The sequence below is a fragment of the Hyposmocoma kahamanoa genome, unplaced genomic scaffold (genome assembly GCF_003589595.1).
Source record: "Hyposmocoma kahamanoa isolate Upper Pololo Valley unplaced genomic scaffold, ASM358959v1 239, whole genome shotgun sequence".
Taxonomy (NCBI): Eukaryota; Metazoa; Arthropoda; class Insecta; order Lepidoptera; family Cosmopterigidae; genus Hyposmocoma; species Hyposmocoma kahamanoa.
Genome location: NW_020653756.1, coordinates 239,642 through 264,249, shown reverse-complemented (window position 1 = coordinate 264,249; position 24,608 = coordinate 239,642). Strand labels below are relative to the sequence as shown.

The 24,608-nt window shown below is 39.5% G+C and overlaps 1 protein-coding gene across 1 annotated transcript in view; it reads right to left on the bottom strand.

The window, feature by feature from the left end:
* Positions 1-24,608, bottom strand: part of LOC113228733 (Down syndrome cell adhesion molecule-like protein Dscam2) — a 76,846-nt gene that overhangs the window by 13,476 nt on the left and 38,762 nt on the right. Inside the window, exons 6-11 of the mRNA XM_026462095.1 lie at positions 24,006-24,148; positions 17,742-17,903; positions 5,750-5,899; positions 5,309-5,426; positions 4,800-5,010; positions 1,577-1,784 (exon numbers count right to left, since the gene is read on the bottom strand). Of these exons, the coding sequence (XP_026317880.1) occupies positions 1,577-1,784; positions 4,800-5,010; positions 5,309-5,426; positions 5,750-5,899; positions 17,742-17,903; positions 24,006-24,148 (992 nt within the window). The remainder of the gene's footprint in view (positions 1-1,576; positions 1,785-4,799; positions 5,011-5,308; positions 5,427-5,749; positions 5,900-17,741; positions 17,904-24,005; positions 24,149-24,608) is intronic.

Below are 24,608 nucleotides of genomic sequence, written 5' to 3'. Positions count from 1 at the left end.
GTAAAAAAGTCACAGGTCATGGTTTTTGCGGCAGGAAGTAAGTGTCCTACTGTTGTACCACCGATCAAATTGAATGGGGTAGCTTTTAACAGAGAGTTTAAATTTAAGTATCTAGGACATTTAATCAAGCCTGATCTCAGAGATGATGATGACATGGACAGGGAGCGTAGAGCTTTGTCAATAAGGGCTAATACGTTAGTTCACAGGTTTGCTCGATGCTCTGCTGCAGCTAAGATAACTCTTTTCAAGGCTTACTGTTCTTCTTTTTACGCGGGTAGCCTGTGGTACCGACATACACAAAAGTCGTACATTGCTCTTCGCACCCAATATAATAATGCTTTTAGGATGCTGTTGCGGCTGCCGAAGTTCTGTAGTGCGTCTGCAATGTTTGTGGAAGCGCGGACAGACTCTTTTTCTGCCATACTACGGAAGAAAATGGCTTCTCTTTTAGACAGACTTCGTAACAGTAGCAACGGCATCTTGAAAATGATTGCTGAGAATGTGGAGGGTCCTCTCATGAGGAACCTCATAGAATTTACGCGATCTTTGTTTAAAATATTTTACTAACATAGTTTATAAGTCTGTAACTAACTTAAATATGGATTTACGTTGTCCTAAAATAAATAAAAAATAATAATAATTATTATTATTATTAAAAATGACAACTAAGTTAATTTTCACAAGCTGTGCGTTAATAGTGAGATGCAAGATCAAATTAGTCGACAACAGCAAAGTTCTTATTCTACAAAAGCTACACCTTTCAATGGGTACCTATAGGTGTTTCGGAACATCCTTTTTTTCGTAGCCTTAATTATGAAGCGAGTTGTGCAATAAATCGCCTACGCAAAGGCGGCGCCGCAATAAACCCGCAAGGTGCAACGGCGTAAATATTCAAATGAGATTCTACCGTGCCACTCCTTTCACTCCACCGACCGTACTGTAACTTAAGAGGATTCGACTTGGTGAATGTTCTTATCACGCATTTAAACTCCTAAAACAGTATTGTAGTCAAGTACGAATGCCTTTGATAGCCCTCTCACGAATATATTGCGTAAGTTCGCGTGGGTCTGAACAAGTCGACCAAAAGAACTCTTCTGAATTAAATGGAGGGCCTATCTTAACTTTAAAGGAAAGGTTTTTCATTACTGGGCTTTATTGTACCGTTACTCAGACATTCCCATTTAAATTATCTGCAGATAATTAAAGTTGAGTTCTATGCGACTTTACTTTTAATCAGATCGTAATATAAAATTTAATTATAGAACGTAATTGATCGCTTATCATTCCGTTCCCGTGTAGCAAATACCGCTTCCGGAGAATCAATTAAACGGTGCGAGCGGGCAGGGGCACGGGAGGGAGGGGCCGGTCACTTTGCTTTGTGTCGAAGAGAGGATAGTGCATAAACACGGGCCTTGTCTTCGGGTTTAAAATTCAATCGTATTCCATTCGCTTATGAGATAGGTACGGTTGTAGTGCCGGACATCTTCGAAATAAATAAATTGCCACTATCCATCAACGGGAACAGTACCGCTTCAAGCATTTCAAGTATTTAGCAGTCGCTTATTCTCTATCTTACCTCCAAGACGCAGTTCAGCGGATGCCTGCGCACTGTCGAGGTCTCTCTCCGCGACGCACTGGTACATGCCGCGGTGCGCGCGCGCCACGCTGTGCACGCGCAGCACCCTTTCTCCGCCGCCCACCGGCACGCCGTCGTGTAGCCAGCGCACGCGCGCTTCGCCCTCCACCGAGCAGTTGAACGTCACTGAGCTACCGGAGTTCGCTACCTGCAGGTACAAGCAGGAATTTGAGGTCCTTGCAACCTAAATTAGGAAAGCAACCAATAAAGATGTGCATAAGTAATCCTATACCTAGATCCACATTTAAGTTGAAGTAGACTTATTAAGCAATATATTTTTAATTTCGAATACGGCAGAAAGAGGAAGACGAATATGATGATGAGTCTTTCGAATCAGTTGTGCATGTTGATAAATGTCCATGCGTTAGAAACTTTCAGAACAATAAAGCCGTATTATTGCAACAGCATCACATTACTGACACTCATTATAGCTGACATTTGATTGACGTGCTGGTTATCTAAGACGAACACGCTTCTCACTTTATATTCTGAATGATTCCATTATAACAATTTCAAAGCTATATCGACGCTGAGAAACGTTTCGAATCACCTCTTGTCAATACGCGCAAAGACTTATGGATTGAGACGAGCAACGCTCTGAATAAAATATATTCAATTTATATTGTATTGTCCTCGAGCGGTGCTGTTGCGACGGCAAAAGCTATTCATGAAGAGACATCTGACACTTGCTGCAATGAAAACAAAACGTGACTAGACAATGAAACTGTTGATTTTTACCAAATGATATTGAAGACCCGACTTCCGATCCGATTCATAGTTGCTCCGGTAAAGTTATGCTAAAGCTACGTCACCGGAGTACATTTTTGTAAATTAATATTTAGGGCTCATTAAAAAAGATTAAAACAAAAATAAATTATCAGTTTATACGAATAGAAGTGTGGAGAATGATAACTGAAAGGTGTACCGGCCTGGAAACTCGGATCGATCTCATGAATAATGCAGACGGAAGCATCACTCTGAGTCGCTGTCACGACGCATCCCGTCTTAAACCGGATTAGAGCATCGCAAACGAGTGGTTCTACTGTGACACCGCACCACCGCACCACCGCACCACCGCACCACCGCACCACCGCACCACCGCACCATCGCACCGCTGCCGCCGCATCATAATGAAACGTAGCCTCAAGTGGACCGTTAAAGGAATACGGATTCTTTCTACTGCCATTAATTATTTATGAAGTTAAAAGTAAGTTGATGCGTATTATGAGTTTATTATTTTTCGTAAGTGTTCAGCAAATTCACACGAGATACTGTGATACATACAAGTTCCGCTCTTGCCTAAGTGCACTAAACATAGTTTAATTGAAACTAATCGAGAGGTTTGCCTAACCTCATTATGATTGCTAAGTTCAGGCAACGGAGGGCAATGTGTGGAGTTGTACGAAGACAGTTATTTGAAAAGTTGGTGCGTGTCGACATAAATCTAACTTAGCCAAACTTCTTGATTAACTTACCCAACGTTCACCTAAGTATTGTTCCATAAGTTTAAAATTAAATTCAACTTAGGCAACGTCTTGGTGAATATTTACTTGTAAGCTTGGAACGGTAAACAAGTTAGTTTCGGCAGAGTTTCATCAATTCCGCTAATGTGATTTCCAATAAACTGGAGTCCAGAGATAATGATCCGCAATAATGAGCAAAGAAAGAACAAACCTGTTGTGACTTGTACCACTCGGAGCGCTGAGTTTAAACTTTCATTCGCACCTTATTACGTTTCCTAATTCATTTCCTTTCTTCCAAGTCAGGGTGCGGCCACGCCGATAGTGGAGGAGAGAGGACTGAGTGTTTTATTAAAATTAATTAGAAGATTTTCAATGCAATATAACATCTACGAAAACGTTGCTTCATCAATGGTGGGATGGTGTTCAATGTCGCGTTCTTGGCCCCGACAGGTACGTCGTTTTTATATTTTGTTAATTTTTGCCTATAGTATCTGTATGTATTTTACATATAGGTACGTAATTGAAGTTATTTTTTTTATAATATCGAGTGACGGGACGATCGTATGCCTGCACGCATGTCCACAAAAGTTGCAGTGCCACGCAGAGCTTCAAATCGCTCGTCACCCTGAGACACAAGTTGACAAGTCCCATATGCCTATAATTTTGCCAGAACCCTCACTCTCCTTACTACCTACATTACTGCTTGGCGGCAGAAATGGCCAACTCTTTCACAAGGAGCTCTACAGCGACTACACGGTTCTTGAATTATTTGCAGCTATACGAATATAGTTATACCCACAGAGGACGGTCCTCGCTAGTTATCTAGCCACATCCGACTTGTCTATATTCGGCAAGCAGATGATGTTCGATGTCGGTGTGGCCCGTTCGCCTGTCGTCGCCCGCGTGTCTTGCGCCTTGAATACTTATTTTTCACTTTGCGAATCGGCTCGGGTGGGGCGCAAACGGGGCGCGTATTTATTGATGCCCGAATTACTTGTGTTGTAGGTAGACAACATTTAGGTACCTACTTATATATTAATATTAATATGAGAGATATAATATAAATATAATATAACATCATATAAGGAAATAATTACTGGAATTAAGCGCAAATATGAACATTGTCATATGACATGATGCCATGAAGACCACCCCTTTGGAGTGGCTCAATGTAGTTAGTATATAAGGAATAAATTTATATTAAAAAGGACAGTATTTACCCGAACCTGGATCGTTTAATTTCCCCCAACATCACTCTTGGATTTCGTATTAGGAATTTCAATAATATCGCCTATGAATATGGAAATAACTTTTACGTTTCCACAAATGTTACGCATGTAGGAGTATTACAATACAATGTACCTATATCTCTCTCTACACGCGTTCAATCATCGATTGAATATAATGAATCTGAGTTCGGGGATATTTTTAGGACAACGTTATTATTATCTTTATTTTGGATTGATACCCACATAACAAGAAATAACTCGCTTACAAAGTGTAACCTTTATGTCCATTTAAATCGCTCGCACTGCTATGATAACTAGTAAAAATATTATCTCTTCAACTTTTTTATGCGGGTGCGCATAAAGTCAATCAAAAAAATCCAGGAAAGCATGCAAAAGATCAAAATCGAGAGAGCTACATCTTTAAGCGCTTATCAATGAAAGAAGAATGAAGTGAGACTGTAGACGCCTGACCTGCAACTGCGGCTGAACACTAACGGCCAATCTTGAGCGAACTGTGAGTCTGGCGTCCCTCCTCTGCTCGCCATACTGGTTGTGTGCGCGACACGTCCAGAGGCCCGCGTCCGAGGGCTGCGCCCGCCTGATGATCAGCACCTGTTCCGACACCGAGACACGGATGCTGTTCGACACGGGGCTCAGGCGCCCGTTGCTGTGGCGGAACCAACTGCCGGAAGAAATATTTAAGTAGGTACATAACTTTCCTTTATATACGAACAACGTGGAATTATCTCGATTTTACTTCGCACCAAAAGATAACGCATAAAACCTATTAAGCGTACAGCTCCTATCCTATGTGTTCTCGCAATATTGAAACAATACTATGTTAAATCACAAACTCGATTTACCTAGTTCTGAAAATTACAAGAGTTAACGAAATATATTATGTAGATAGGTATAATAGCTACAAATTTTGATGCCGACTTTCGAAACTTCGTCAAAATGTTCATCATGCACCCACTCACCTATACGAGGGCGGTGGACTGCCGATGGCGCAGCAAACAAGTCTCATGTCTTCTCCTTGGAAGACGGTTTCATCAACCGATACGGTCAACATTCGCGGCGCCATGCTTCCAGTAGAGTCTGCAAAACATTGTTTGTCTCTTGCTGAAATCGCCTTTATTCCACAGGTAAGCAAATTAGGTTCAAAGAGACTTTATTTTCATTAGCACAATTGTCACTTACGTGAGAACTTACCACTGATCAGGAAATTAACAATGTTCCAGTCCAAGCCCTTGTACAAACTACACATAAAATATTACTATTTGACACAGACACAAGTTGAGAGATCAACTGTTTACAAATTTATTAATATACGTAGTTATTACTATTACTCATGGTTCACATAAGCGCAGGCGCTGGCGTTTTCTGCGCGCTATGAACCCGTTTACGACGTTGGCACTCACGAGAGACGGATAAGTTGACCGGGGCGCTGCGGCGTTTCGCTCCGGTCAGCGCGTGTTGGGCCTCGCAGGCGTAGGCGCTCGCGTCGTCGGGCCGCGCGTCGCGAACCACCAGCAGGTCGCCGCGGCCGCCGCCGATAATGTACCGGCCCTCTGCGCGACACAAACGCGAATAGCAATAAAAATAAACATACTATTTGCACCATCAGGTAGGATACTTGTACAGTGATTTTTTAGTTTCTGAATACATTCAACATGAACTTGTTGTATATAGGGTATTATTATAGATGGCTACGCGTTAACACCGCCATTGTATCCTTTCATTCAAATGAGTATCGCAATGCTCGAACGAAATCAATCCTAACTTAGTGCAGTTCTTCATGAATCACGAATATATCAAACTTATAAAACGAAATGTAACAACAGTGTACTTTTATCATCTACTATGCAGTCTAAGTCTGACCGTGAAGTCGCGAACGATCAACAGCGATATGTTTTATTTCGCCGTAACTCACAAGTCCATTCGAAACAAACGCCCCGAAGAATTAAATCGTTTATATCCTACAACATTGTCGCATCTACGTCTGTCTCTGTAAAAATTTCACTCGCAACCCAATGCGCAATGGAATGCAGATTTTTGAGAACCTACATACCCTCCCTCTCAGAAAATACTGGTAAGTTGAAAAGTAAAGGGTATTGAAGTGGACAGTAAAGTGGTTCATGACTTTGAAATCAGGGGCTTAATGCAAGTCGAGGGGATAGTGGACAGTGGGTTGCGCGAACCGAACTCTGGACTTTGGATACATCGTCATTCGTAAGTGACAAGGGTCACTTGACGTTTGGCCAAAACCTAATATCTGTTACAACATGTAAGTAATGGTACGCTGTTGAGGAGTATTTGTTATTTACTAAATGGCCCAATAACTTGAACTATGTAATTATAGTAATTTTCTGTAGTTATGTCTGTAGTAATATGCTAGTACAAAAGTCAGAGTAATTAACGCAAAGTTAATTTCACAGGTGAACTTTGTATGTAATGTCTCAAGTAGGTAGGCATCACATTTCGGAAGTAGGTATTATGCCAAGTAGGTTAAGAGATAATCAGAGGCTTAGTGGGGCCTTCTCAGAACCGAGAAACGTTATTAGGTACTATAAGTATCTGCTAAGTTGGATATCTCCTAGTCATGGAGAGGTCTACGAAGATCGCGTATGAAAGGCCTCGCTACGCGTACAATCAATTTCGCATGTCATCCAAATTTATTTGTTCGGCTTTTTGTGAAACTTAATAAATAGTAGGCTCCAACAAACGTTACTGGAGTGGAAAATCAAAAGATTATGAGGAAGTTTTCTTCTAAATGAACTTACGTTCATTTAGAAGAAAACTAAGGTACTGTGACTTAATTAAAATCTACACAGCATTTTCCCTGTACTGTCTTAACTGGAGACGGGACATGAAGGGTTGGATGGCGGGCGCGGGGTGCGGTCGTCGCCGTTTACGATCAGATAAGTTTGAGGCGGAGTTTTTCAATGAATTCTAAATGCGCCGCGCGGGATTGTCGCCCTTAACTGATCTCGGCACTGGCGACTTCGTTTGTCCACATGCAAGTTTTGTTTTTATGATGATAGCTTTTGCATATCAAAAGTAATCCTACTCGCGGAGTTGCCAGCATCTCCGACGTGCGGTGCGCCATTCTCATTCCAAGTTTTTGTTTCACATCCTACTCCATAAAAATGTCTTGTGTTATCTTTGTATGTTTATACATATGTGTGTTATAGGCTACTTTAAGTTCACACGATCGTAAAAATATATGTACCTATCATCCAAGTCACTATTTACATATTCTTTAAAGTTAGCTTCAGCTTTAAATTATAATTTTGATGGTAGCGATTACAATTTTCGGTAGGTCAGTGAATTTTTAGTTTTGACTCACATTAATATTTCGTACGAAAGCTTCTTGTTTCGGTTTTTATCATCGTCGTTTCAAATATTGTCACAATACTGACATGTATCAGCAACATTCATTCTTTTCGAGAACATGATTATATTCTATTAATTAATCTTTATTTAATTAATTGTCTCCGTGGCCGAACGGTTACCTTGCCGGACTGCCACGCAGAAGTCCTAGGTCCGATTCCCGGGTCGGAGAAAGATTTGTATGGCCTACATTTATTTCACTCTTGAGTTGGGGGTAATTTGTGGTTGTCTATGTGTGTGTCCTTGGCACCCGCGACACAGGGTTTCCCTAGTGCGGGACTATGTTGAGTGTGTACATTATTATTATAATTACATGTAATTGGTGCCCTATTAGAATGATGTTACTACCCCTATACAAGACCCGGGACGCACTTGGGAGATCACCGTAGTCAACTGTTCATGACAATTAATTATACTAATCGTTCGAATGATCCTGAAACTCCTCTCTGTGTGTGCGTAAAACTACAACACCGACGTCGAGAGGAAAACACAAGCTCTTATGAGCGAGGGTTGGTTGACAAGCCCTTTGTTATGAGACGACGACGACGGGAAGGAGACGAGACAGCGAATGTCAGTTATATAATCAGTAATTAATTGGTTTCCTCTATTGGCACATCTTTGTCAGATATTGTTAAAATAAGTAAACTGGTGGTGGATCCTTTCCTTGTATTGACAGGGAACGCATTGGCATTAAGGCAAGGTGTATCACAAAAAGCAGTGTACAAGAGTGTGAGTAAAACATATCGTATCCAAAACTCTTAAAATGAGTCCAAAGCACGAAGCAGCACTTTCCCTTATTGTTTTGAAGTTTTATAATTTTCCATGGATATTATAAACATTGCTTTCACGGATAGATTTTAGCTGGCTTTGAATAAACCCTTTGAAGGAAATAACATTACGTTGTGTGACGTAGTAAATCGCGTTACTTTACATAGTACTTTGATGCAATATAATAAAAAATGACATTTTAATTGTCAATAAATTGTGCAACATAAGAATAAGGATTCTATCTATGTCATCCTATGATCATAAGATAAGACTGGCATGTCGTCTGAACATATACGTCCTGAATTTAAATAATGATAAAGAAAAACATTAATAAATATCTTAAGATCAAATTAGAAACTTTCTTGGGCCAGACAAGAATCTTACCTACCTACGTAAGTCCCTTTCATGAGATGCCACCTCTCTGAGTCATCTTTTATTCGAAGTAGCAAGGTGTTTTCACGACACATTCCTAATTTCAGTGAATTTGTTATTGGCGTCTTTTTACTTAATATTTTGCTGTTCTCTGCGTGCTGCGTGGCTTTTTTCGTTAAAAGCCATCGTTGTGTAATAAACTTTTTCAGTACGACAGCATATCAAGCGACACATTGACGACATACATTTTTGTCTTGTTTTCACATAGCCCACTACAATTATAACTCGTAGTAGCTTGCATTATGCGTCTGCAATTTAGCACTAAGTTGTCAAAGAGCGTCGTTTTACAGTGTTTCGACTGTCGGTTCGTTGGATCCTTTATGGTTCTCCTTGTAAGATGTCGCGTGAAACTGGAGATGACTTGCACTTGAGATTTTAGCGCTGCACTTTACAAGCTGCCGACACTTGTGCGACTGTCGCCCCAGAAAACTATTAACATCGTCCCTGGCTAGACTTATGGTGCATTTTTTTTCGTGGAGTTTAATTATACGTTGTGTATCATTCTCCAGCGTATTTTAGTTGTATCGTTTACACAATGCTATTTTATAAATTCTATGTACAGCTTTGTCTAGTCTTTTCTCCTGTTTATCCTCCTGCCTTTATTTTCTTTCCGTTATGATTGTACATAATATAGGTAAGTATGTGGTTGTACGTATGGTTTTTATCAAATGTTTGTTTAAGTATTTTGTTTTATTCAACGATATCTATGTACTAGGTTTTATTCAAATTCAAAATATTCTTTATTTCATAGGTAAGCATTATTACACTTGAAATCGTCACAATGGTTAAACTCTGCCGCTCTTTCGTTAGGCAGATTTTAGTTTTTAGGTGTAATAATTGGTATTATTCTTGTGTAATGAGCATTTATTGCATCCTCTGATTATTATTATTTTGTTTAGTTTATCCTGTTAAGCCGAGCTTGCCCGAAAGGGATCGCTAAAAGTTAAAATTTTTTTTATTACAATATTAAGTGACGGGGCGAAGAAGTCGTGCGCCTGATTTAAATCGCAAATATCTGAAGGGCACTGCCACTGCGCCCGTCACCCTGAGACATAAGTTGACAAGCCACATTTGCCTGTAATTTCACCAGCACCCTTACCCTGCAAAACAGGAACTTTTTTTATAATAATATCAAGTGGTGGGACGAAAAGTCGTGCGCCTGATGGTAAGCTACACGTCTGTCCATAACAATTGCAGTGCCACTCAGAGTTTTAAATCGTAAAGATCTGCGGGGCAGTGCTACTGCGTCCGTCACCCTGAGACATAAGTTAATAAGTCCCATGTACCTGTAATTTCACCAGCTGAACACGGTAATGCTGACATTACTGCTTGGCGACAGAAATAGGTAAGGCGGCAGCACTATCCTGGACGAACTCTTCCAGAAGGAGCGCTACTGCTACTAGCATATCTTGTTTGTTTTTGTATTTATTCTTGTATAATAACGAGTATTTTGCACTGTATTGTGCTAGTTTTTGAACAATTTTGCTATGTAAAGTATTTCAATTTGCAACTCAAAATACTTTTAAATGGATTGTGTTTGCATATATATTCTCTAGCAGGTTCGAAATGATCAAATTTATGAAGTAGAGCAAAAGTGGTATTCAGCCGGGACGGCGGCCGGGACGCCGAGCGTTGGCGGCGGAAGAATTCGAAAATGTGAGTGAATCGCGGGTAATCTGCATAAACGTCGCGAGACACCGCCCGGGATGTATTCAGCCAGGATGTGGTATGTTAGTTGACTGTTATCTAAACATAAATATTAACGATATTCATGTTTAAAAGTCACTGCGTTGTATGTTTCAAGGTAGCGATGTCGGTGATAATGTAGCCTAAAATAGATTTACCAAAGAAAGTTTAAAAAAATTTTAGTGTCGTATTTACAAACAAGCGTGTCGCTACTGTTCATGTACTTATTAATTATAATAAGTCGTGTTTGCCCACACGCAAAATAGGCGCTTTGTCGTCGAGTTGCGGAAACCAGCCCGTTGCGCCAAGTACCAAGTACCAAAGTCGTGTTTGCACTACCACAGTATCGTAAATATGTATGTAGGTATTGGTGGTTTGCGGCGGCAGTCACGTTCCGTCATGTCAGATGCCCGTACAATGAGTGTTGGAAAATGAAAGCAGAATTGTCACATCCATCATAATTCTTACTTGTAGGTGCATAAGGCGAACATTAAAGTTGCATTAGCGCAAGTTTATTGGAGTAAGTTTACGTTTTAATCGCGTTCTTTTGCCTGACACGCGCCGGCGGCCCCGCTCGCACCCGCCCCCGCCCCTCGCGCGATCGTCGCCACAGCTGCTGTTTACTTATCGGACCATTTTTAAGCGGCACTTCCAATTGTTGGAAATTATGAGTCCTAGTTTGTGACAGTAATTAGCTGTGGAAAATGGCTTTATGGTTTATTGGAAATTGTGCCAAGTTTGCCGCAGCGTTGGTTAGCTCAACCATCTCATTGCAGCGTTTAATACTTTACATAGCTTGTAGGGTGATTAAGCAATACTTCAACTTACGTAAGAGTTAGTGAAGTACGTGCGACCTTAATTACGAGTACATAATATAATGCTTCATCTCTCCGAAACCGTTCACTAGCGCGTTAGAGGCCGTCTTCGAGATGCTCGAAGGTTTTTGTTTTTTGTTTGAAGGGTAAGGCTGCTGGTAGAAATTATAGTAGGCACATGAGACCTGTCAATTTATGTCTTAGGGTGACAGGCGCAGTGGCAGTACCCCTCAGATTTATGCGATTTAAAGCTCTGAGTGGCACTGTAACTATCATGGACAGGCGTGTAGCTTACCATCAGGTGCACGACTTGTTGGTCCCGCTACATGATATTAACTATAATAAAAAAAAGAAAAAGACAGGGCAAATTAACGGGCAGTACATCTAACACCTTCGATTTACAGAATAGATGATATTATCATAATGGTTGGCCCTTTGCTTGAGATGCTGACTGACTTAAACGATTCTTCACAGCGAGCATGGGTCTCAGGACGAACTTGGACAAAACGAAAAATATGTTCAACGCACACAATAACCCCGAGACGTGTAACCGTAGGTAGGGCTACTAATGAGGTTGTGCATAATTACGTCTACATTCAAAGTTGCGAACGAACTATGCTTGGTGTTTCTGTTATGGACCGAATTCGTATTGAAGTCGTACGTCAGAGAATTAAAGTGATCGACATAGCTCCCAAAAAGAGTGCGCCTGACATGCCTAAAGGCGGGCTGATGACTGATGGAGTAGACTTGTTTTAGAGTGGCGACCACGTCAAGGCAAACGTAGAGTATGACACTCTACGGCAAGATGGACGGACGACCTGAGAAAGGTGGCCGGCAGCGGCTGGATGCGGGCGGCACAGGACCAAGAGAGTTAGCATGCTCAGGGTGAGGCTTATGTGCAGTGGATACGTGTAAGCTAATGATGATGATATGTTGCTTATTAATTTTATAAATAAATTGATTCCATACACAGCGTTTTCGCGAGTTCCGTTCCGTTCTTCCATCACGTATAACAATCTATCGCGAGAGTTACACTGGAGTCATCAGCGGTCATCAACTCCCCATTGTTTGTGCGTCACTGAGTATGTTGAAATATTCGAAATATTGCTCAAGTCCCAAGTCATTTAGCGTCACAATATTGGTTATGAAAGATGATTTTTGCGATACCAATTACGGACTAATTTACGACATATTTATTGTTATACCTCTATTCGTTCATGTCACGATTACATGCAATATCACACAGACTCGCTCGATTGTTCTCGATTCATAAACACTCGTCAGTAATTGTACCTACAAACCCCGGTGGTATTCTACTGTACCCTTGTCACTGTTATCTTGGATATTAATTTCATTGGAGCACTATAATTCCTGCAGAGCTTCGATAAGCCACGATTAAAATATATTCCTAAATGTTTGGATATTGTCCGAAAACATGTACTTTAAATGGCACTAATCAAAGTATAGAAGTTACTTTAAAAGTTGCTCCATTTTAGCAGTACAGAGTAACTAGCTAAGAATCGAGCGTATTGGTGGTAGCTAAGAATCGAGCGTATTGGTGGAGATGAAAAGGGGACGACTCCCCTCTCCATAAATATATTCGATAAAATATTGATAAACTGGCAACTTTGCACGGTTGGTACTCGAGGCTCTGCAGCTTAGGATCTGCCAGAGCAGTAATAACGATAAGCTTCCTTTCCCCATATACGGCTGCCGAGTTTAGGCAGATAATTTTTGTGGAGCAGAACAGGAGTTTCAGACAGAACAAACCCCTGAGTAACTTTGACAATGCAATTTACATTTATTTGGGCTTAGACCTGAATTAGACACGACTCCTAAGGCATTTGACCAAAACATTGAATTATAATAACCAGCTAAACTAATAATAATGGAGTAGTCTATTCCTCTTTTTCATCTAGCCTCACTGGCACTAAGAGGATTACCTGTCGCTGCCATAATTGTTACACGTGAATGAGCTCGCGCTAGCTTGTAGCTACAGTGGCGATTGTTTTACCCTTGTCACGGTTATCTTTGATATTTAATTTAGCTCACTGCGGACGGGGTGTTTCGTTTGTGTAGTAGAATCCAGATATTCCTTCATTTTCATAAACAAAATTTCTTATTCCAAGGCTTAACAAACCTTTTGAAATTGTAGTATTAAATCATTTTATGAATTATGCAAATAATTGCAAAGGTAAGTATTTGGATTTTTTAAAATAATAGTTTTATACAAGCGTTGTAATTGTATTGTATGTTGCTATTACAGAACGGTTTCATTGCTACAGGGATTGAAACATACGAGTAGTCATAGCCATCATGAGGAGCACACTTTATATACCTCAAAACTATTATATCTATAAACAGTCTTAATATGGTATGATAACAGTTACTTAGATAATAGTTCTCTATAAATGGGTTTAGAGAAAAGAAATTGTTTTTATAGACTTATTTCACTCAAGTCAAAATTTTAAAACCTTCTTAATACCAAACAACTTTATTAAGAGTGATGTGTCTTAATTCTTAAAGTCCTTTTCTGTAGATCAACTGATTATTTTTAGTTCAATTATTCTATACATATCCAATAAAGTTTATTAATACTCTAATAACTAGTGTTCTTAAGTTTGTTCTAGATATATTTCATTTATAGACAATCCGTAGTGTGTGTACTTATTGACCAACACGTTATAGCGCGTCTTCAGTAGATTCTATTTAAAAAAAAAATTGTAAGACGTTGTAAGAGTTCATGCAAAATGGACAAAGTAAAGAATAAGTATTAAAAGATCTGGCGGAGGTGGAGAATCTTGGATATTATGTCACATCATTCGATTAGTCATGTGTCGTTATGGCTTTTTCAAAAAACCTAACGAAACCGTTTTGCGTTTTTAGATAACGTTGGGAAAACTATCTATTTTTGACTACTTCTACTTCGATTACAGCGCACGTGACGAGGCGTTTTATGGCGTGACAAGCGCAGGGTTACAATTGTTATCATAACATAACTAAAATAAGAAAGCTGTAGTTTGTTTCGTTGTCTTTTTTTTGTTCAAAAGTGCTAATATCCGGAACTCCAGTTGAATTTGAAAAAATATTTATGCATTTTAAAGCCGAAATCTTGTCTATATAACATCACGCTACAACCCAAAAGTATTATAACTAATATCCGCTCACGCGATACATGCAGCCGTAGACGCATATCACACCTAGAGGTACCGGTGATGATTTTATACCGATTTATCGGATATCGAAATTATAACAGGTAAAAGAACTAATACTAATTGTTATTTCGGTAACTACTCTAGCAAACCATAAAGTTTTTAATGCGTGGCTCTGTCATTTAAAAAAAATAAACAACTTCAAAAATACGTCACGACAATCATGTGTGTTATTTTTTGGGCTGGTGATTTCGGTGTTTATTTATTGAAAACATACCGTAAGTAACGTTTTTTAAGTTTACCCTGAATATAAATGTTTATAAACTATACTTTAAGGAGTAATTTCATGATAAACGTTAGAACCACTCAAACGGAATATTATCATATTTATCCAAGTACACCAAAAATTTCATTACTGCTTTTTAAGTGCAGGATTTGCGGTGTACTACTGCATTTTATTTGAGATGTTTTTGTTGTAATACGGAAGGTATTTATTTAGCAATGCAGAATAATAATTTTTATTTATAAAAACTTGTATTTAAACTGAATCCTTTTTTAATTTGCGAAACCAAATAGCCGCCATTTTGCGGTAGGAGGAGCGCATCGCGTGAGCGGTTATACACAAAATTACAGGTTTATTTATTTATTATTAAACACTTTAAGTCTCATTATAATAAACCTAATTTGTGCAACCCGCTACGATCAGTAAACAAATAATTAGTATGCCTATCACCACGCGCGATTACAAGCAAACTAATTCATTACGAGATTTCATTACCAATTCATTACTAGAGTTATGAATTAGTTTGAAATTTAAAAACAACAATCGCAAAAGAAATGTACCCTGCAGTTACACGTGTCAAGGTCAAAAGTTCAAAAATTTTAAATTTCCGAAAATATTCATTCTATTATAGACTTTCATTCATTATTCAAAAGTCACATTATACTACAACGAAACACATCATCCAACCTCTTATTTATATGCAAACGGGATGCACGTCATAGCCTATATCTTACTCGCTTTCACCGTTGCGTTTCGATGCTTTGACAAATAATACACATTGTGAAGTAATTCCGTGTTCTGAAATAATAAAAACAAATGAAATGAGCTCGTAAACTACATACTGTACTTCAATCTTGTGTATGTGTATTGTGCCGTCTATCAATAGAATACCAGTGAAATCATTGTGTGAAATGTGGTTGGCGTGAAGAAATAACCTCAATTTTGTAATGAAAATTTTATATCTTCCAACATAAGTTAGGTATCTCATTAAAATATTCCTTATATTTATATGATAGGGAATTTATCCACCTTTAGTCATATATAACATATTCTATATAATTATACAGAATAACGTTTTTTTGCGACAAATAGGATTTTTTAAATAGTTTTTTTTTACCTTGGGTGACGTGTGAAAGGTTATTTATTGCATAAAACGATACCATTACAATTTTTACTGGACATTTGACACTATTACTGTAAAGAAAAAATGGTTTAGAAAGATCGCGTATTGTAGACAATCATAAAAGCTTCATAGAAGTGAATATTCTTCTACAAGATCAACTACACTAAAGCAAGTAAAAATAATCTTTTCGTATTCTAAAGTTTTTCTATAAAATAAGCTATAGACAAAATGCTCCCAACGGTGTTTTGAAAAAAGCTTTAAATTTTTATCGTCATATTTATTTTTAAAGAATGACTATGTTGTAGCCGAGAAAAATTTCTTTTCTTTTTAAAAAGTAAATCTAATTTGAAGTTAGTTTGAAGAAGCCTGGAACTTCTTGGAAATGGTCTGTTTTGTGAGTTATCTTGTATATTTAAGCCTTCTATAAATATTTAAAACCGAAGATCGATATTTGTATTTTTATTAAGTTTATGTTTATACATAAATATTTAAAATTCAGCGAGCGCATTAGTTTTATGACAGGTTTTTCATTACTTTTCACCATGTATTTAAAGTCGCACGTCAATTCGCGCTTTCTAAACGACTAAACATTGCGCGAAAAAGTCAGAAATATTATATCTAATTTTGCCATGTTATTTTGGTTTTAAAATAGCATTACTAAGAAAACTATCATAGACTATAAATTATCTAAAAACTGTCTACAAGACTAAATCCTTTTCTACAAATGGCCTCGTAGCTTTCTAGAAGGTTACTTGAGAATAAAAAAGAATCACTATTAACACTACCTACAGATAATTTCTCAAAGCACTCATGTGATCTACTAATAAATTTTTTCACACACAAATTGTGCCCACTATTACTTTAAATTATCTAGAAACCTTCTTCGAGATATCTAGAGGGAATTTGAACTCCTAAAATATTCAATCGAGTTTAATTCTATTCCATATCTTATAGTATATAAGTAGTATATAGTATATCTTAGGTATAGGTGTGCTGCTTGGGATTTGTAAGTAGACATTTTAGGAACTGTTAAATTAAAGAAAAAGAAGAGAGCAATTAAACTTGACAATAAAACAGACAGGGAAAACTCTTGAATTGAAAATTGAACGTTAATTACTCATCAGACGCGTAATCGAAAAGAAAACTTGACTCGAAATGAAAACCTTAATCGAATTTGGAACGAGAGAATTAGTCATAAAGACACCGATGGCTGAGACGCGGCGGTTGGCTCCCTCGGCTCCCAGCCTGTGGGTGGTTGAGTGCCACAATTTTGAACGGACTCTTTGATAATTCAAAGTAGTAGTCTGTGGCGGGATGCGGCCGACAAACTAATTTCGATTTATGTGCCGCCGGTCCGCGGTTGGCAACGTCTATGGACCAGTATTTGAGGCTCGTAGAGACACCTAGGAATTGTAATAAAGACCATTAAAATGTAGCTAATGGAACCTGTTTTTGTAAAATAAAACATAAAACACGTACTACACCCGCCACAAACAGTTGACTTGAATCCTTTCTAACCTGCGGTGTATACGCCTGGGGCAAATGGGGAAAACGGTTTGTACTTGGTAATTGAAAGTGAAAGTCGTTTTAAGGACTTAAAATCGAAATACATTATTATGCGAGTTTTATATTTTTTAGTAAAATTATCCAGCTGAATTGTTACAGAAAACTGGGACTGCCGTCCGAATTGCTATGAACCGTTTTCAATTTACGACGCCCCGGCTAGATACGCTTATCTCTTCCAGTTCTTAGTGTACCTACCAGCTTCGGCAGCTATGGGCGCGAGCGGCTCGCCGTCCTTCAGCCAGGCGGTGACGGCGACGTGTGCGCGCACGGTGCCCGGGACGACGCACGTGAGCAACGCCGCGCCGCCCGCCACGCTCGTCGACGCCTGCGCGTGCGCTTCCCACTCCACGTCCATCACTGCAATTCCAACTTTCTTTCTTTTCTTTGTATAAGTAGTTTTTTTCATAAATACATAAATTATGGTGCAAACAATTTATACGTAATGGAAACAAAGAAATGAACATAAATGGTATAAGTATAATGCATATTTTAATAAAATTGTGACGTACTCGATGATTGTGACCAACGAGAGTAAAATTAGATTTTAGAATATTCGTAGCGTTTCATGGACGTTATAGCAGCCGAAATATTGGACGGGTTCCAGCCGCGATAGAACGCATTTTACACATATCAAAGTCAAATTCCCAACTCGAATTCAGTGATGTAAATCGGCGCTGTAATCGTGTGCTGCAGCGGCCGCGGTAAGCTCTGCTGTCACACACAGCTGTTACCCCCCTGCCCTTTGACTGTACTGGAGGGGACACTTGCCAAACGCCCCCCACCCATTGCGTCACGAAGCGACCGTCGGCCGGTGATGCAATTAATTACGTCCGTAGTGATATGGGTTAGTGGTGGTTCACATGCGAATTACGATGTGTTTTTTGCATCGGCTACTATCCAAGCTCTTTGGCCGCTTTGATGTGTGAGAACCTCCTTGGTAGTCTCTGCACTATTTACACCTACAGGGTAATAATTACGTCGACATAGATAATACGGTAATACATATGCCTTTCGAAAAATGTTGACACATTTCCTCAGTACGTACTAAATTAAAAGTAAAGTTAAATGTTTTCGAGCGATGGAAAACGCTTCTCTAACGGTCAGGCGACCGCTAGAGAAGGAACGACGGAAGATATTCTTAGAAGAAGATAGACTTCAAGACTTTCTTGTTTATTCACAAAGTGGTTATTTATTATTAATTCACTGTTTCTCACCACGGTATGATTTCTTTATAGTTCATTACTGATAATCGTGACAGAAGGTGCCAATTAAAACAAAGTGCATCACCACTGAGGGCGAAGCGAGGCCACGACGACGCGAAGTGTAATGAAATGAAAATAGTAGAACATAGTCTGTTAGACATCGTTAAGACACCACCGGTTGCTCTGGCAAAAGTAAAAAAGTGCGCAATGGTGTTGAATCAGAAATCAGTGAATAACAATTCAAAGAAATAATGTGGATTGATTGCTGCCTGTTTGTTTTTGCGAAACTTGTGGAATTTTGTACTACTAATTTGTTCTGCTAAATAAATATACAGCCATCACATGACATCACGCCAATGTTAGCGCTCAAACTGAATTTGTTGGGGTTTACACTTAAATGCAAGAAAATTTTACCGAATGAATTCACATCAGATTACCTTTGTAGAGATAAAAACATAAATTTCTATGAAAGTGTAATGTACCGCAATTTGCAGAATTGTCCAACAGGACACTCGAATGACAAGCATGAGCGAGCAAAGAGCATATCTCAACAAAGGTGATCACAGCACATCGTCAGTAATAAAAGCGGCAGACGCTGCATAATGAAGCGGCTCGTGCGGCCGCGAGATTTCCCCCGCCGCCAATGTCGAGCGACATTAGCCACTCGGGCCGGCGCGCGGCGTCGCTCGCTAGCCCCGGCCGACGTAATAAGCGATATCACAGAATTGCAGCAGTTTTATTTCATTGTCTGAGGCTTACAGCCGTCTGTAGCACTTAATTTTTATTTACTACCTAATGTATTCAATTACGGTTTTAATTTGACTCAAAAAGAGAGATTATGTCACGATTTAGCTACGTATTATTACGAACTTTAACTATTGAACGAACGAAATAATTTGTTTTTGCACTGCATCAAAGAAATGTTAATTTTCTCAATAATATCATCATTCGCTTTCGTGGAATCAACGCCGAAGCTGACTTGAAAATATTTTATTACTTTCAGTATTTCATCCCCTCATATTTCACTCGATTACGTTGTCTCAGAATACTATAATTGAATTTTAAATTTTTTTCATCAATAGCGGGTCTATTCTGGGATTTCGATAATTTTTAATTTTTTGTTTGCAGCGAGACGGAAGCAACGCGACGCCGACGGCCGATGGGTAATTCGATTCATCACATTTCTGACAATTATTATCTTTTGGGAAGCCGCCGCCGCGCGCCGCCGGTATAAATTAAAAACGTGCCTTCAATACGAATGAAAGGATTTTGTTTCGTAAACTCGGAGTGGTTTATTATGGAAGTAGTCCAAGCAGACAATGTCGACGTCGACGAATCGCCGCTCGCTTGCTAAACATTCAATTGGTTAAATTATGTTTTGATTGAGTTTTATTACAATATTGAAGGCGCTAATCTTAACCATTAGTATTACCATTCCTAGAAAAACAGATTTAGTAATATCGTCAATACAAAGGTGCTTGATCGAAACCATTCGTAGCAACAAACTGGTCACGTCACCAATACATCAAATCCTTATGTCATATTTGTAGACACGAAGTGAGAATTATAAATATCGGGTCGCAAAAGTTCCAGTTCCGGCACGGGCACTGACTCGAGGAAGTTAATTAGTCGGAAGGCGCCGCCGACGCTGCGGCCGGCTGCCACTGATGGCCACTTTGCATACTCCTCGGCCTACGCGCACAGAAAATTATGATCCACTACAGCACTGTTAGTGAGTCCAATTCTTCAAAGCACTCGTTACCTTTTGCTAATGGCAAAGCTTAAGAAACTTTACGTTTTTACTATCGCTATTGATATCTAATGAAATATTTGATATAATCATATGAAAAATGACTATGTGTGAAGCGGAGTTATAAACACAGTTGTTTGCAAAGAAACCGCACATGTATGTTACGTCTTCCATTCAGGGATAACTGTGAAATGTAATCTGTCGTGGGAGCCATATCGAGAGCAAACTCAATCAAAACGGCGGCGTATTCCAAACCATCCGCCTCTAGCCGCCATAAAAAATGCCCTCATACGTGAGCACTCTTGCCATCTTGCAATTTGCCTCGTCCGCAGTACCAGTACCTCCCTCTCCTCTGGTCGCAGAACAATGAGCTACACAACGGGTGGAGGGCCATCATCCCACCCTTTATTGGAACACTTTTAAAAGATGCTTAACTCCGCTGTACAGTTTCGGATTATTGCTGTAGGGAGCGAGGGTCTCGAAGTGTATTCATTAAATTATACATAGATTTATATTTACCTTTCAGTATGTTTATCAATAGACACAAAAGTTGTAGATTTATCGTTGCTAGTCATCATGATAAAAGCTTGCATCTCACGCCGTTGTTAATATCGGTGGAGAACATTCTAATTTCTCGAAGTCGGAATTTTACCAAGCAGATATAATATTTCTTAGTTACAAAGACAGTTAAATACTTCAAGTAAGTCAATTATTATTGCGTGCTCAAATACTAATTTATAAATGCGGAGGTTTCATTACTTCAAATAGATATAGTTAAGTCAACAAATAAAACACTCAGCTCCACATTTTGTGGAGGCATTGTTCAGCGATTGCAAACTAAAAGGCGGCGAGGAGACCTCTTCACGATGAACAAGAGCGTAATCGGCTGATACGCGTCGAGTAGACGAGATGTACGTGTCAAAGGTAGTCAGGCGCTGCCGAGGGGCCGAGGCGGAGGCCGCTTACTTTGATGGCTCCATCAATTTACTTCGTAACTGATATACAAGAGCAAAGTTAACTCAATTTGGTGTGTTAGGAATCCCGCGAACATGAAATATCTTTGTACAAATATGAGTGGCAGAAAATCCATTCACACTTACATCGTGAAGCTTTGATCGGATCACTTTTATATCGCTAAAATCTCGCCAAAAATTGAACTTGCCAGAGCAATAGACGGGGATTCCTGAGAATCCCGTCGAGCGTTGATTCCATTAACGGACCTTTATCGCGGCCCCACAAAGCGGGATATTGCGGCCCGCCCAATCTCAGGGGTTTAAGGCCTGCTCTATAAAGAATCGTATTTGCATTTCAGCCAAGAGATTGATCCCGACTCGCGCCTTTCCAAATGTCAATACGGTAGGTCAAGTGTCAGCTGCCTTGCGGAATGGATTACGGGCTTTATCATTGATCGTGAAGGTGGTTTTTTGCTCGCATTTCTTGCGAGTCATTATCGGGCTTTCTGTATGAAGTGTACCGAGGAATTGTGTCAAAAGTGGACTGTATTGGTATGTCGAATTGTTTTACTCTGAAGGCCGAATTGCGTCACTAAGACTGTCGGAGTTTTAGGGGTAGACATTGTCTAATTAAAATCACTGTCTTGAGAAGCTGAAAATAAAGTTAAACATGTATAAACCTAAGTACATGCACTTTGTAAAAAGCTTGTCTATCAAAGCAGCTCCTTACAAGGAACAATTCAATTTTGATTTCAATGTGGAGCACGCCGCAGCAAGCGGTATAGTTCTCATTCGCATCACACGCGGTCCCTTTAGTCGACGCGGTGGATTGAATATCCGCAGGCAGGTCACGTTGTCGACTGTTTTTCTGCACAAGCGACAAAGCGCCGCGCCTGCTCGCAGCCATGCGCGCTCGGGAAAGGTCAACGTTTATACAATTCGTTTGGCTAACGTAATCAGGTAAATAAATAATGTCCACGCAGTAGACGAAGACGCTGCGAATTCGTTTAGTGCAGCGACTCAAATGGAAAATGGAAGGTACCTTTGCGGAGGGCACTTGATAATAACGAAGGAAACACTGAAGGATAAAGAACAAGTAATACTGGCGAGATGCTATGATAAAAAGTTATTACTTCCTATTTCTGGATTCAATAGCGAAACGATGCAAAGTGAAAATAATGTTATATACTTATACCAGCCAAGATAGGTACGTGAATTGGGGATAACATTTCCAAAAGTAAGAACTGGTAATTGTGGGATTAATATAACATACCTACCCTATTTGTTACATAATTTATTATTGTTACTGGAACTCGTTTAGCGGTAGATTTGACGCACTGTCAGCTCTTGATTGTATCGTTGATAAAAATCGTAGAATAATTCGTGTTGACGTACAGGGGGAGGTGAGGGATGATCGGGGCGAGGCAACAAACTTGCTTAAGTGCTTATTGGGACAAAAACGGCCTTAATGGACCAAGGCGACCTTCACGCCAGATTGCTCGCCGCAAACGCGACGTTGATAGAGATGTTATATGTTGTGGCTTAGGCCGTAACACAATAGGCAGTTTATTAAGTTAAGTAAGTACTCAATCAACATAGCTATCTATTGTGGTTCTCTTTTTAAAACGAATGACGTTGAAAATGTTTGGACAATTTCTTTTTTAATTGATGCTATATTATTGATGCTTAAAATGGTGGTTGCGTGCGACAGTTCGTTAACTTCTCGGAGAATTCGTGCAGCGCTTTGGAGCAGAATATTGGGAATTGCTGCGACAGTTGAGCGAAAGCTCTTCAATAAATAGTTTCTATTATTACCATCTCCAATTGATCTCATATTTTCACGTAATGGTGTAGGCTATTTTTTTAATTATTACCGGGAATGTGTTTCTGATAATATTTCTCTTACATTATCTACATTTCCTTTCATATAAGCAATTCACTAAATGTTTATCAATTCATCAATTATCAACATTTTATATAAGCATAGGCTGAAACGTCGACGAACACTTAAGAGGCTTTTTTTTAGAAATATTGTTCTCAATAATATTACATTAAATTGTCAGAATAATATTACATAAAAATGTCAGCACGTTTGAAATATATTGCGTGAAAGGCTAAAAGAGTATTGTCAAAAATATTTAGCGACCGCGGCGTGTGTGTGAGAGTTGTAATATTAAAATAAGGGTTTAATATCGCAGGCATTATACAGGCGGGGCCGCGCTGCGGTCCACAGGTGAGAGGCGATAAAGCGACCCGGTTACCCGTCTACCTGTTTGCCTTGCTACCCATATATGGACCATTTTTGGACCAAATTTATGTCTTTGCATATTACCTGCAATTTACTATTACAGTTTTTAATAGCATACCAAACAAAAAGATCCATGACTTGACAAAGGTTAGTACATAAAAACAAGTACTTTCGTCGCTTAATTAAGCTGTTGACTGTCATATGCAATAAAATGTAATGTAGTGGTAAGAAGTACTTATTTGGGATGTCATGACTAGATCTGAGAACGGAGCAGTAAATTGGCTATTCGCGTTTGTTAGGTCTCACCTGCATGCAGCCTCGTGTCCCTAGAGATGATGGTCCCCGCGGCGCTGGCGGCGCGGCAGCGGTAGACGGCTGCGTGCACGTCGGTACGGTACTGCTCTGCGGAGAACGGCGCCAGTAGCAAGGTGCCGTTGGGAAGTGCCTCTCTATGAACAAACACCACAACACGATAGAATTACAATTTACCGTGAATAATAAAGCACATTAATAACGACCTACATATCTACAGGTCAAACCTATGATCAAAAACAAAACCTTTTTTTTACATGAATTGAACGCTTAGATAATTTTTTACTACAGATTTCGAAGATCACCGTTCAACCGTTGGATTAGAAAGCAAATAGGAAGTCGAACTGTCGAGAGCAAAAGCGCAGGCCAATTTGTCACCGCTGCACCGAGACGACAGTGATGGACCACCGATGCCAAAGACGACGCCCGCTGAAGACCGGAAAAGCACACGAGAGAGAGTCACTTGAGACATCGTGCACTCATTGGAGATGGAATATCGTAGGATCAGCAAAATCAATAATTTAACCATTTGAACGCATTATTCAGTCAAGAGTTTTATTGCAAGTGGAGGCCGTCGTTCTGAAAAGTTCTCCTGCT